At 36.3% G+C, this 13,592-nt stretch overlaps 1 protein-coding gene across 18 annotated transcripts in view; it reads left to right on the forward strand.

Moving 5' to 3' along the window:
- The first annotated feature begins 961 nt into the window (after positions 1-961).
- Positions 962-13,592, forward strand: part of Supt20h (SPT20 homolog, SAGA complex component) — a 36,006-nt gene continuing 23,375 nt past the window's right edge. For 5 of the 18 annotated variants that reach the window (XR_012436257.1, XM_020184411.2, XM_020184427.2 and 2 more), the window contains exons 1-9: positions 971-1,150; positions 3,192-3,282; positions 4,560-4,595; positions 5,278-5,336; positions 6,007-6,073; positions 8,210-8,339; positions 8,962-9,065; positions 12,670-12,786; positions 12,874-12,927. Coding sequence is in view for 17 of the 18 variants with exons in the window: in XM_020184411.2 (XP_020040000.1) it covers positions 3,280-3,282; positions 4,560-4,595; positions 5,278-5,336; positions 6,007-6,073; positions 8,210-8,339; positions 8,962-9,065; positions 12,670-12,786; positions 12,874-12,927 (570 nt within the window). In the remaining variant the exon portion in view is untranslated. The other 13 variants (XM_020184420.2, XM_020184436.2, XM_020184451.2 and 10 more) reach the window with 9 other exon arrangements.

Consider the following 13,592-nt stretch of genomic DNA (forward strand, 5'->3'; position numbering starts at 1 on the left):
CTGCCTGGCAGGGGTAGGAAGGGTAGAGTCTTTTCTTGTCACAAATGTTTATCCATCATACATGATGTTCCTGGAATTCAATGAGACTATGGAACAGGATGACTCAGTGCAAAGGAGACAGATGCAAAATGGAGGCAGAGGTGCTACATTCTTATCCTGATCCACTGGATGTTAGCAGACTGAAGTGAAAAGTCACTGCTTTTAGGAAAAATAGCCTCTAGTGACCTTGTTGTACTACAAAGTACCCAAAGTGAGCCTTACATGCTAAATGGAAGAATACACACAAAAATATCACACATCCCATTTATGTAAAATATCCAGAATACATAAATCCAATCTGAAAGATGATAGACATTTGCCAAGAAATGGGAGGAGGAATGAGATGCACTGAGGGCAGGTTTTGTTGTGAGATCATGAAAAGGTTTTCAAACAGGAGATAGTGGCTGTACATTACAATGTATTAAACGCCACGGAACTGTGCAATTGAAAATGGTTTATCTGCTTAAGACCTTTTGATGTTCTGTGAATTTCACTTCAATTAAAAAAAACATATTCCTCAAAGGCCAAAATTGTTTCAAGGAGCAGAATTACAATCGGATTGCATTGATACAATGTGCATTGATAATGCAGCTTCTGAATTTTTAAAACCTATCTCTGGAGTGATTTTAAAAAAATAAATTCATTCACACTTCATATACCATGGAAAGCCATATGGATTGGACTAGTATAAGTAATAAAGGTGTCGCTCAAAGAGTGACAAATTTTCTTCATTCTAGAAAACCAACGGTCTCCTACCCGTCAAATAACAAGTTCCCGCCCATTTTCCAGATGCCCAACGCCCCGCCTGCATAAACGCTTTCCGGCCCCGCTTCCGGTCCAGTCTTGAGTCCCTGAGGACAGAGTCGAAATGTTGGCGTAGCCCCGGCGGAGCCTTTGGCCGTAGCCCCGCCCTCAAAGCCCCGCCCCTTCCGCCTGCAGTTCCCGGCCCCCACCCCAGCCCGCCAGTCGGAAGTGCGCCGGCGGAAACAGGTGATTGACATTTAGCCCCCTACCGCCGTGAAAGGGGTAGGTGGACGTTGCGGCAGGGCGTGTGGCGCACGCAGTCCGGGGATCCAGGAGGGCGGTGGCCGGCGCAGGTGGATGGCGGCAGGTGGGTGTAACGGGCTGGCAGGTGGGTTAGGGGCGCGAGGTACCGCCGGGGTCGGAGGTGAGGGAACCGCCTCCGGAACCTTTTTTTCGGGTCCTGCGAGAGGAAGCCGCTCGCTCCAGGCCCGGGCCCACCTAGGTGGTCACGCCTTCGTGGTGCAGCTCAGCTGGGCGTTTAATATTAGTTTTGAGTTTCAGTTACAGGTATTCCCGGAAACTCGCGGGAATTTTGCGTAGCGCTTCGGGGGCAAGTTTCTTGGAATCCATATTGAATAAAGGCCCGGCGCTGCACCGTGGATGGAGTTGGCGGCGTTTTTTGCGTAGAGCCTAAGCTGTTGGAAGACATTGCAGCCAGTAAATTGACAGCGACCCTTAGAATCCGATTCGTGACTGGTTCCTGCCACGGTTTCGTGGGGGCACGGAAGCGAACTTGGGGGAAGAGCTGTCGCCAGAAGCCACCCTTGGGCTCCGTCGCACGGGTGGGGGTGGGGGTGGGGCTGCCTCTACCCGATGACACCCAAGTCCCTAGTGGGACTCCCAAGTATAGTGATGAGCAGAGATTTTTGGAGTTAGAGCACAGGGTACTGTGATTATAGATAGAGGCTGATCGGAATTAAGAAAAATGATTATTAATCTCTGAGTAGAATCAGGTCTTTTTTTTTTTAAAGAAAATTAAAAAGGGTGTTGGTTTGAGTCGTCTGAAGGTTATAATATTAAAGAGTTAAGATTAAAAATTGAGAGGAGGTTGAATTGCCTCTAGGTAATACTGGAAAAATTAGTCGGCCTCTGCCTTATTCTGAAAGTGGAGCCTTCGATGATGTGGTTTTCAGAGAGGTTCTGGTAAATTAGGTATACCGGCAGAATGTTTGCTTTGTAAGAGGTGCACGAAGTTACTTATTAGTTTTGTCTGCAATACTTAAGTAATTTAAAGGTACAATCTCCAAACAGTTTAATAAAAAGAATTTTAATTTTACAGTGGTCGCATTCTACGTGTTCAGTATGTAGTTTTATCTTCAGATTTAGTGGTCAGAATTTTTTCACTTAACCTGAATTCAACTTAAACATCCTATGAGCAATTTGAAGATAGGATAAATATTAATTTTTAAATGATCATTTCTGGAACTTGTACTGTGCCTATAATTTATTAGTAGTTTTCTTCCTCTTCCCCCCCCCCTCCTTTTTTTTGTAGTTTTTTCTTTAGCCCTGAACTGGCAAAAACCTAAGCTTTGGGGTTTATCAAAAACAAAAGTTTTACATAGGAAATCTTTCTGTCATCAGCTGTGTAGACGTGCATCAGTGGTTAGGGAATTAGGCAAAGAATTAGACTAAAAATAAGCATTATTTATCATTTTCAGAGCCCACATACACCATCTTTGTGGTAGGAAGACAGGATAGAGCAGTTGATCTCAACACTGGCATTAACTTTACTCATCTAGAGAATTCCAAAAATGCTGATCCCTGGATCCCATTAAGGACCAATTAATCTGAATCCCAGTGGTGGGGTTTGGGCATACCATTATTTAACGTTCAGTAGGTTACTCTATTTTGCAGCCAAAATGAACACCTCTGTATTGCAGGGAAGAGATCATAAGCAAAGAAAGGCTGAAGCCATCTGGAAAATTTGGACTGTGACATTCGTGGAGATATATTTGGAGACCTTACAACAGACATGAAGATTATGATCTGTAAAGACAACTGTATAGTGGTCAAAGCCAGTGCTAGAATAACCCATAGGAAAAGTGACATCTTCAATACCCATAGAGAAGACATTTAGAAAATATTTATTCTTTTCTGTCTTTGGGTGTTAAATATTTCTTGGAAGAAAGGGAATAATGATTTTAATTTGCAAATACCTTGCCCTACCTAGTGAAAACTACTTTTCAAGAATGAGTAGGTAGGTTGCACTACATGAAATTTACTGTTGCAGATTATTAAAGTGTGTTAGAAATGTATGTATCTCAATTTCCTTGTTAATTACTGAATAATCTCATTTCTTTTTATAACCTTAGGTTAACATATAGGTTTTGTTGATTTTGTTTTTATAGTGTATGAGGTTAATATTAAAGACATGGTTTTCATCTCACTTCATCAACACATATAAATTTTCTTTCTGGACCCCTGTTTGATGTCAAGATGGTAAGCTTCAGCTCAGCATGCTCAATCTGTATTTTACAATGTTCTCTTCATTTCCATAAAAATATTTGTATTACAGAGTTACCATAACTAGGAAAATACTTGGAGCAGTCATGTGCAAATATTCTCTGTAAAATATGTGGCTCATATCTCAATTCATTAGTAGGATTATCACATCCAAGTTATATCAGTAATCCATGTACTAAAATTTCATTTCTAGCTACTTTGCCATTTTCCAAATCATTAGCAAGGAGAATGGGTATAAATATGAATAATTTTCACTTACTTTTTTTTCAAATTAAAAATAAAGGCAACCTTACTGCACATAACATTTTAAGTAGCATTAGAGCTGGCCTCCCAATGGGTATATTTTTACTCGTTGAAACTTAAGTCATAAATACTTTGAGGAGGCATTTAACTTTTGCCATTAGAACATTAAAGCCTAAGGGGCTGCTGGTATAGTTCACTAGCAGAGCACTTGCCTAGCATGCACAAGGCCCTGAGTTCAGCCCCAAGTATTGCAAAATAAAAAGAAACAAAAAGCATTAAAGCCTAAGGTAGGACGTGGTGCTGCATACTTGTAATTCTGGCCACTTGGGAGGCAGAAGTAGGACTGAGGTCAAGGCCAACCCTAGTGAAAATGACTTGAAAAATAACTAAAGCAAAAAAGGGCTGGAGGCATGGTTCAAGTGGAACATGAGGCTCTTGAGTTCAATCCCCAGTACTGCATACACAAAAATTAAACTTTGGGGGTTGGGGAGGACATTTTTTAATGTTTTAAAATATCTGACTGAATAAATGAATATTGACTACTATGTTGAATATCTTATTCATAAATCCCTGTTATGTAGCACAACTCTCAGGAAACATTTATCTTCCTTTTTTTCTTGAGATCTTGCCTGCTTATCCCTGCCCTGTTAGAGAAAAATGGAATTGTCACAGTGGGATTCTGAAATCCATATATTTTGCATTTATATTATCTAATGATATTCCTCTTAAGTATTTGAAGGAGCTAGTGAACAAAGCAAAGCAGCCTCAGAAGTATTAACCAGAGACCCCATTTTAGCTTTTCTTTCTGTCTAGTTTGTTATGGTCTTTCCCAGAAGTGCTATATTTTTTTCTTTGTTACATGCCTTGATCATATGGTGCGGGGGAGAAGAGAAATAAAGAACACATTGGACCCATTTCAGAAAATGAAACATTTAAGCACTTAGTTGGGAATGTTAAATGTTTATTAAATATGAAAATAACTAATAATACAAAACACCATTTTTTTACAGCAACATGCTTTAGAACTAGCTTTGGATCGTGCAGAGGTGAGTCACGACTAAGTTACATACTGAAATAGTGTTGTCTGTGATTGACAAAAACTAAGATTTTTGTATGTGATCTTCAAGGGAGTACATTGATCGTTTTGTAGTGATAGAAATGTTCTATATCTTGATTGTGGTGTTGTACAGATGATGTGTCAAAGCTCATTCAGCAGTACTCTTGAAGTTTTAAATTATATATTGGGGTAAGCATCCAAGTAATTTTGCTGTAAATATACAAGAACACCAAGTGACCTTACTTGGAATTCTCATGTTGTGGAATAGAAATTATTTGAAAAAGGACATACAATTTCTGAAACTGTGTTTTTCTGTTTTGACAAATTCTCTAAAACAGCTAAGGAAAATACAGTCATTGCAAGTAGGTATACAATTTTTAATACGTTAACATTCTGAATAGCTGTAAAGCAATGAGAGTATTTCAGTCCTGTGAAATTATAGTTCACAGCAATGAAATAACATAAAATCTTAATGCACTTCACTCATTAGTAAGATACGTTTAGAAGTTAAGTATTTTTCCCTGTAAGGTATAATTTAATGTGTCAGAGACTTGATTAACTAAGTAGCTTTGTATATGTTTTATGTATACTTAACTTAAATACATGAACTTAAATAGTTGTTCGTGTACAAAGCAAAAGGCAAGCTGTTTTTATAAATTTTTCTTTTTTAGTATATCATTGAAAGTGCTCGACAGAGACCTCCTAAAAGGAAATACCTATCTAGTGGAAGGTATGAATACTTAATTGATAATATCTTAGATTCATTGAGATATGGTAGTCACCATTTATTATATTCCTACTAGGGACTGGGTTAGAAATGTTATCGATTCTTTGCATATACAGGTTGAGCATCCCTAATCTGGAAACCTGCAATAATCCAACATCTGAAACTTTGTGAGATCTGACACAACCTTACAAGTAGCAAATTTCATATCTGACTTAAAGTAACAGGTCATAGTCACAATGCAGGCACAATAAAAAGATTGTATAAAATTGTCCTCAGTAATTGTATAAGAACATATGAAACAAGTGATTTTTGTGTCTAAGCTATGCTCTCATCCCAAAGTTGTCTATTAGGTTCGTGCAGACATTCTCAACTCTGAAGAAATCCAAAACACTTCTGGTCCCAAACATTTTAAATAGAGATGTTCAGCCCTGTATTAGAAATTCTTAAGATGATGTTAAATAACATATCCAGACTCTCCCCACTCCATTCCCAATTTTGGGGGAAGTAGGGTGGTGGTGCAGGCCTGCCATCCCAGCAGTCAGGAAGCTGAGGCAGAACCACAGGTTCAAGACTAGTTTGGGCCATATAGAGAGATCCTCTATCAAAAAAACAAAAACATTTCATCATGATTATATATTAAGATTTCATGTATTTATTACCTTTTCTTTAATAGAAAATCTGTATTTCAAAAGCTGTATGACTTGTATGTTGAGGAATGTGAAAAGGAACCAGAGGTTAAGGTAAGTATAAATTTTTTTATGGTGTTGCAGCTTTTGAAATATACTGAAAGACGGAAATTTGGAGGAGTTTCATTTGAAGTGCCTAATTTATATTTTTGTAGATGAACTAACATCTTTTTCAATCAGATTCTATAGTTAGTTCTTCAGCTGACCCAGAGCTCTGGCTTAACTGATACCAGGTAAAACTCATCTGCTAGTGAGGAGTGGTGGAATAGTGTTTACTGAGTAATAGAATATCTCTTTGGAAATTTGTAAGCAAAGCCACAGTATGAATCTTTTGTTGATTCTTCCCCCTGAGAAGTGATTTTTAAACCTAAGATAAGAGAACAGTTAACCCATTCCCTTATGGAGATTTGACTGGAAAGTCAAAGCTACTACAGGACATGTAGGAAATTCAAGTATAGTAATAAAAAGTGAATTTGGTCACAAAATAAGCTCAAAGATAGTTTAACTAGTTCATTTTTATTTAGCATAAAGGTGTCTGCAGTAGAAATTAATAAAAGTTGACTTTGTGATTTTTTTTTTTCTTTTGTTTTGCTATAAGGGGGTTTGAACTCAGGGTTTTGTACTCACTGGGCAGGTACTCTACCATTTGAGCCACACTCCCAGCCTAAATTTTCTGAACCCTCAAGTTAGAAGTCCTCTAAGTGTTCTCTGAGCTTCGGTATTGTTAATTTTAAAATGAATAACATTTTATTGTTTAGACAAAAAATAGTGCAGTTCCAGTAGTGTCTAGCCTTTAAAATCTTAACATTAGAGAAAAAGTGATAAGTTTATAAATAAGTCGTATAGCATGCTTTCCATGAGTTTTATTGAGGTGTACTTGACATAATAAATTGTACATGTTTAAAGTACAGAGTTTTTAAAGTTTTAATTATAAAATATGTATATATCCATGAAACCATTGCAATAGTCCATACCATGTCCATTTCCATCATTGCAGAGATACAACTCAAATAGGAGACATTTATCATAAAGTTTCTAAACTGTCCATTAGCCACATTGCCCAGTAGGCACATTTTTGTAAATAAATTTTTATTGGAACCCACCGTACCCATTGGTTTATATATTTTTCTGTGCCTGCCTTTGTGGTACAAAGGCAGAGTTAAGTAGTTGAAAACACAGAGCATATAACCCTATTTTATGCTGTCTGGCCCTTTTAAGAAAGAAATTAGAATCAACTTGGTGGGAGTGAATTTAAGTCAAATTATGAAGGGTTTTTTTTTCCTACACTGACAAATTGTAAAGTTTTAGGATTTTTTTGTTTTTGTTTTTGTTATGAGACAGAATCTCACTATATAGCTCACACTGGCCTCAAAGTTGTTCATGATTCTTCTGTGTCAGTCACCCAAGTGCTCAGGATTACAGCCTGTGCCACCATGGTGAGCTCAAGTTTTTTTGTATGCTTTGGGCTTTTTTTTTTTTTTTTTTTAAAGTGGTTAAAAAAGTTGTTTGCTTACTTTTTCATTTTCAAATTGCAGTGTTTTTCTGTGGTGATGATAGATGAAGAATATAAGTGGGTTTCCTTTTAAATTATATGCATTTCTAAACCTGTGGATTTTGATGTGTGTGCATTGTATTTCCTGATGAATTTTTTTAAAACACAGTTAAGATGGTTCCTAAGGAGCTGTTAAATTGAATTTACAGAAAATTTTCTAAATTGCTTACTTTCTCTTACCAATTAGATGTTTTTGGAGTTATTGAACATACTTGGATTGAATTTGAACTCTGAAATACTGAAAAACATGCACTTGTCACCATAACAACTAAAGCAAATGCCCCAAATTGTTCTATTCCTTATATATAATATGTTTGTGGTTTTAAAAGTTACAGTTTGTGGTTTTAAAAGTATTTTTGTTTCTCCTTAATGTACTTAGAAGCACCTATTTTATATTTAAGTATTTTTATTTTATAGATTTCCAGTTTTCTTTTTGATGTGAATTAATGCATTAAACATAGTAGTAGATAAAAATTGTTTACATTTCTATTCCATGTACAGTTACTATTGTATTATGCAGCTTCCCCATATATTTAGAATTGTAACTTGAAAGGATCACCAATAGATTCTGTTAAGTTATTGCATTGTTTTTCAAAGTTATACTGGGTTGTTTTCATGAGCTTTCCCTCTCTTTAAAGCAGAAATTAAGAAGAAATGTGAACTTGTTAGAGAAGCTTGTTATGCAAGAGACTTTGTCATGTTTAGTGGTCAATCTGTACCCAGGAAATGAAGGATATTCTCTGATGCTCAGGGGAAAAAATGGATCAGGTAAGATTCCCAAGTTCACAAAGTAACTGCTAACAGTGGGATGTGCTACTTTAAAAACTAATTTCTTAACCTGATTAATGGTTTGTTCTTCAGATCAGTGATGACTTAGTGATAAAAACAGATTTTTTTGTTGTTTTTCTCCTTATGACTTTTGCTAGAATGTTAGAAACTGTTCTACTATGTATGATTATCTTTCCTGAACATACATTTTGAAAGTGTTCTAATCTTTGAAGTCAGTTTATAAAAGTCATGATTTTTAAATAATTGCCAAATTTTCCTCTGGGTTATTGCTATTTGTATTTAAAGACAGCATAAGGAATTTTAAGATTTGTTGTTTTTAATGTATGCTGAGTCTGAAACCTTTAAAATTAAGCAGATTCATTGGCTTTTGAGTAATTCTCATACATCAAAATAAAATATTTCTATTAATGTGAAAAGAGCATTAAACTGTAAATAGTCTTAGAAGTCTATTAGTAAATGTAATGTGATTCATTCATAAGACTTAAAGAAGGACATTAGGAGAGCCCATTTAGCTTTATCTTTTTAAAAGTCATTTGAATTACACACTTGAGCCCTTTGGTTTGCCTAATCAATTTTGTAAACTTTATGTTTTAAAATTAAGATTCTGAGACCATTCGACTGCCTTATGAAGAAGGGGAATTGCTTGAATATCTAGATGCAGAAGAATTACCTCCTATTTTGGTTGATCTCCTAGAAAAATCTCAGGTACAAATTTTTCTCTTGAAAATGTCCTGCCAAGCACATTGGTACATGCCTATAGTTCCAGCTACCCAGAATCTCTTGAGTATAGGAGTTTGAGACCAGCTTGGGCAACATAGCAAGACTCTATCTGTAATATGTATTCATGCATAAATAGTCTTTACACTTGTAATATATGATATATAATCATGCTCTTAATATGTGTGTATGCCTATATTATGTGAATATAAATAAATGACTACTATTTGGTATTTTGTGATAAATTATATTTAATCTTTTTTTTTTTTTTTTGAAGGAGTGGAGATAGGATCTTGACTTATAGCCCAGCATAGCCTCAAACTGATGATCCTCCTGCCATGGTCTCTGTAATATTTGGATTACAAGGAATGCACCACCATGCCTGGCTATGATACTTTATCAGTGTTTAGAGCATGAAAATGACACATTATGCATTATTATCTAAAAAATGGTTTCTTTTATAGTACTCAAATACACTGAAGTGTATAGATAATTTAGTTCTTTTAAAATTGTTAGAACAATTAGATCGTCAGTTGAAATCTCCCATAATTACAATCAAATTAGGAATTAGAGTTTGGCATGGCAGCTCATGCCTGTAGTCACAGTATTATGGAAGTAGAGGTTGGAGGACATCAAGTTCAAGGCCAGCTTGGACTATGTAACAAGACCCTGTCTTTAAAACAAAAGATTATTGAAGAAACTGCTTTGATTCTTTATGAAGCTTTTTTACTTGGGGGGGCCAGACTCTGGCCCTTACATCTGTACTTTTTTTTTAGTCAGCTTTGAAAGTCACTCCCTTGCTTTACTTTTCTTTCTTTTTCCTTGATGCCTTGACTTTAACCTCCGCCATATTCATCTTTGTCCATTCCTCTATACTTTATCCTTGCCTGCCAGGATCACAGAGGTCCTTGACCCAGAAGGGCTCAGGGTAGAAATGAACAAGACAGGACACACAAAAGGACTTACTCAGGAAGGGAATGACAAAACACATATCAAGAGGGCCAGCAGGATGATGACCAGCTGGCAAAATTTTGTTTTTCTTATCCAGCTTTATACAAAAGAGGAAGAGACTAAAACATCAAAAACACTCTGACCTCGTTACAACCTTTCTGTGTTTCCACCCTGCATTCTTACTGCCAATGTCCTTGACTAAGTATAAACTTCTTTTCAGTCAAGGGAAACCATTTAGCGTTCCTTCCCACCATGATAGAAGCATGGTGTACCTGTAGACTCCGACCTTGTTGGAATGCTGCTAAGCCACAGTGACCTTGTCAGACTGTGGCTTTTGGTTCCCAACACTTGCCTTCCTGTTAAAATGGATGAGTGTTCCTAAAATATCCTCCCTATTTGTTTTCTGAATTTTCCCTTTCTCCAGGACTTAGAACTATAATCTTTCTCCCTTCGAGTTTTTCTTCTGTACTCCTCCCACCCTTTTGGTTTTTCTTCTGTACTACCCTCCCTTCTATTTTTTCTTCTGTACTCCTATTTTTTTCTTCTGTACTAGATAACAAAATGCAAACACCCTGTGCTTTCAACTCATGAAAAAAAAAAAAAATCCTCTTGGCCACATTTCCTTTTCCAGCTGTTGACTTATAGTTCTGCTCCTTTTGATAGTAAAACTATTATGAGTTGTCTATAATCATCATCTTTTTATCACATCCCATTCTTTCCTCTGCTGACTTCATTCAGCATTATAGCATCAGGATTCTATAGAAACCATTTTTGTTAAAGTTGCTAATGAATCTGTGGCATGGAATCAAATAGTCACTTTTCACATCTAAGTTGGTCTCAGAAAATTCAATGCAAATAACTACTTTCTCCTCAAAATGCTCTTCTTTTGGCTTCTGAGACATCACATTCCTAATTTTCCTCTTCTCTATTCCTTTAATTTTCTTTGCTGCCATCTATGTTCCATTCAAAAAATGTATGCATGTTTCAGAGTTTAGTCCTAGGCTTTCTGTTCTTTAGGAATGCTCTCTGTGGATGATCTCGACTAGTTTCATTTAAAATGTTACTTACTCCCTTGTTTATATCTCTCACTGTTGACCATCCCACCATCCTTTAAATTTGCATATTTACTTAGATATACAGTAAGTCTCCCAAACTTAACATGGTAAAAACAACTTTTTTACTTCCTAATTTTATCACCACTGTCCACAATCTGATGGATGACCCTCCCCTCATCTTCCACATTCAGTTCATCAGTGAATATAGCTCCACCTTTGTAACTACCCAGCTAAAATCCCTGTTTTTGTTCTAGAGTCAGACAGACATATTGTTTACAAAACAAAAATAGAAAAAAAGTAAATATCCCTACTTAAAATTTTCCTGTGTCCTTTTACCTAGACAAAGCCTCTGCCTTCGTGGTTTATCTTCATTTCCTAATTCTCGTCCATTCTTACTCACTACACTCCAGCCACCTTTGCCATTTCCCTATTCTAAAACACACCAAGCTGAATCATAACATAAGAAGTATTTGTCTGTTATTTGTTTTATCTGGAATGATCTGTCCCAGATTCTTGTGATTAAGGTCTCACCTGAAGCTGTTACTTCTTCAGAGAGGTTTTTATTTGAGCATGCAATCTAAATTAGCCCTCTCTCTTATCACTATCTAAAGCATTCATCACTATCTAAAATTGTATTGTTTATTGCCTGTTTTTCCACATAGGAGGAAAATGTAACTATGAAGCATCTTAGGTACTGCCTGTTGCCAAGTATACATGATATTACACAGTAAATGTTTGTTAAAAAGAATAATATAAGCTGGGTGCCAGTGGCTTACTAGCTACTCAGGAGGCTGAGGTCAGGAGAATCACAATTAGAGGCCAGCCCAGGCAAATACTTAGCAAGACCCCCATCTCCAAAATAACCAGACCAAAATGGCTCAAGTGGGTACAGCTCTGCCTAGCAAGTGCAAAGCCTTGAGTTCAAACCCCAGTCCTGCCAAAAAAAGAACATAAATATGATTGATATATAATGTGGATGTTATAATCTAAAAGTTGTGAATGGCCGAAGCACATGATAATGTAAATTCGACCATGGCAAATCGTAGATAGCAAACTTGAGTGACAGTGGTGTAGAAAGCTGTGTTTTTTTTATTTGAATGTATAGTTAGCTTTCCTCCTCTTATTAATAAAGGTTAAGATTTTATTTCTGGAAATTTTAGCACAACAAATGTAGAAGTGATATCTAGAATGGAATTCTGGCAGGGTTGATTGGCAGTTTATAACAAGGGCAAAGTATACCATAACAATGAGCCAGTGAACTTCAGAAGAACCACAGTCCCAAAGATCTGTAATTTTACTTAGTATGTAGATGCCAAAAGTCAATCTATTGATGATAGATACCAAAGTTAGTCTATAACTAGAAACTGTTAAACAGTTTTAAGTTGCTTTTTGATTCATCTTGATGAATGTGAAATAATTCCTTTAAAAGATATCTGGTGGTATATCCACCAAGGAAATCTATGGAAGAGTATGTGAATGGCCAGAAGTACTACACAGGAGTGTAAAATGTGTGAGACATTCCATATAGACCCGCTTACTTAGGCTTTTGAAAATGACCTTCACCTGAATGTTTTTACTTAAAACAGGTTAATATTTTTCATTGTGGATGTGTCATAGCAGAAATACGTGACTATAGGCAATCCAGTAACATGAAATCTCCAGGTTACCAGAGTAGGCACATTCTCCTACGTCCAACAATGCAGGTATGGAATGTTTTATTTTAGTGGGATTTTTATTAAATATCTTCATGTATTTGTGTACATGCATTAACTTTTAAAATTTTATTGTAGACTTTAATCTGTGATGTTCACTCAATAACAAGTGATAACCATAAATGGACCCAGGTTAGTATGTAGTATGAAATAATAAGCAACTGCTATTTTCTGTGCATGCTTTCATGTGTTAATATTTCATGTATTAAGTTTGTTGACACTTTCTGTGAAAAACTGAGATTCCTTTATGAGCTTTAGATGTTAAAGATCTCTCTATATGGGCAGTAATCCCTGAAGAAACTGTAACAGTAAAAATCCCAGTTGTTTACAGCTATGCTTAGGGTTAGGCTGACTGGCTATGCCTAATGAGAAACTTAGTTCTTTTTCTCCTTTCAAATGAAAGAAAAATACTATATATGTATATTTTTTTCTTTTTACCAGAGATTCAAATAGATATTGACATTCTGTCATCCAAGATTCTAAAGCAGACCTAACCTGTTGGGTTCTCTATTTATTTAATGCTATTTATATTGGTTGCTTTGGCACTAGTGGACTTTTGTTACCCCTGATAATAGGCAATTAACCCTCTAGTTCTGGCTCAACAACATATATGAGGTGCTTACTTACAAGAGTTGACTTACTTCTCTACTACTGTAGAAAGGAATAAATTACCAAATCAAAGAAGACCAGTGATGAAAATTTCTCTCACTGAAAGTGAGTATTGGATCACTGTGTGCCCCCTGGTGCAGTGCACGAGTACTGAATAGTATCAGTGTAGAAAGTAGAGCCTAGGTTAA

The sequence above is a fragment of the Castor canadensis genome, chromosome 10, assembly GCF_047511655.1.
Source record: "Castor canadensis chromosome 10, mCasCan1.hap1v2, whole genome shotgun sequence".
NCBI classification, from domain to species: Eukaryota; Metazoa; Chordata; class Mammalia; order Rodentia; family Castoridae; genus Castor; species Castor canadensis.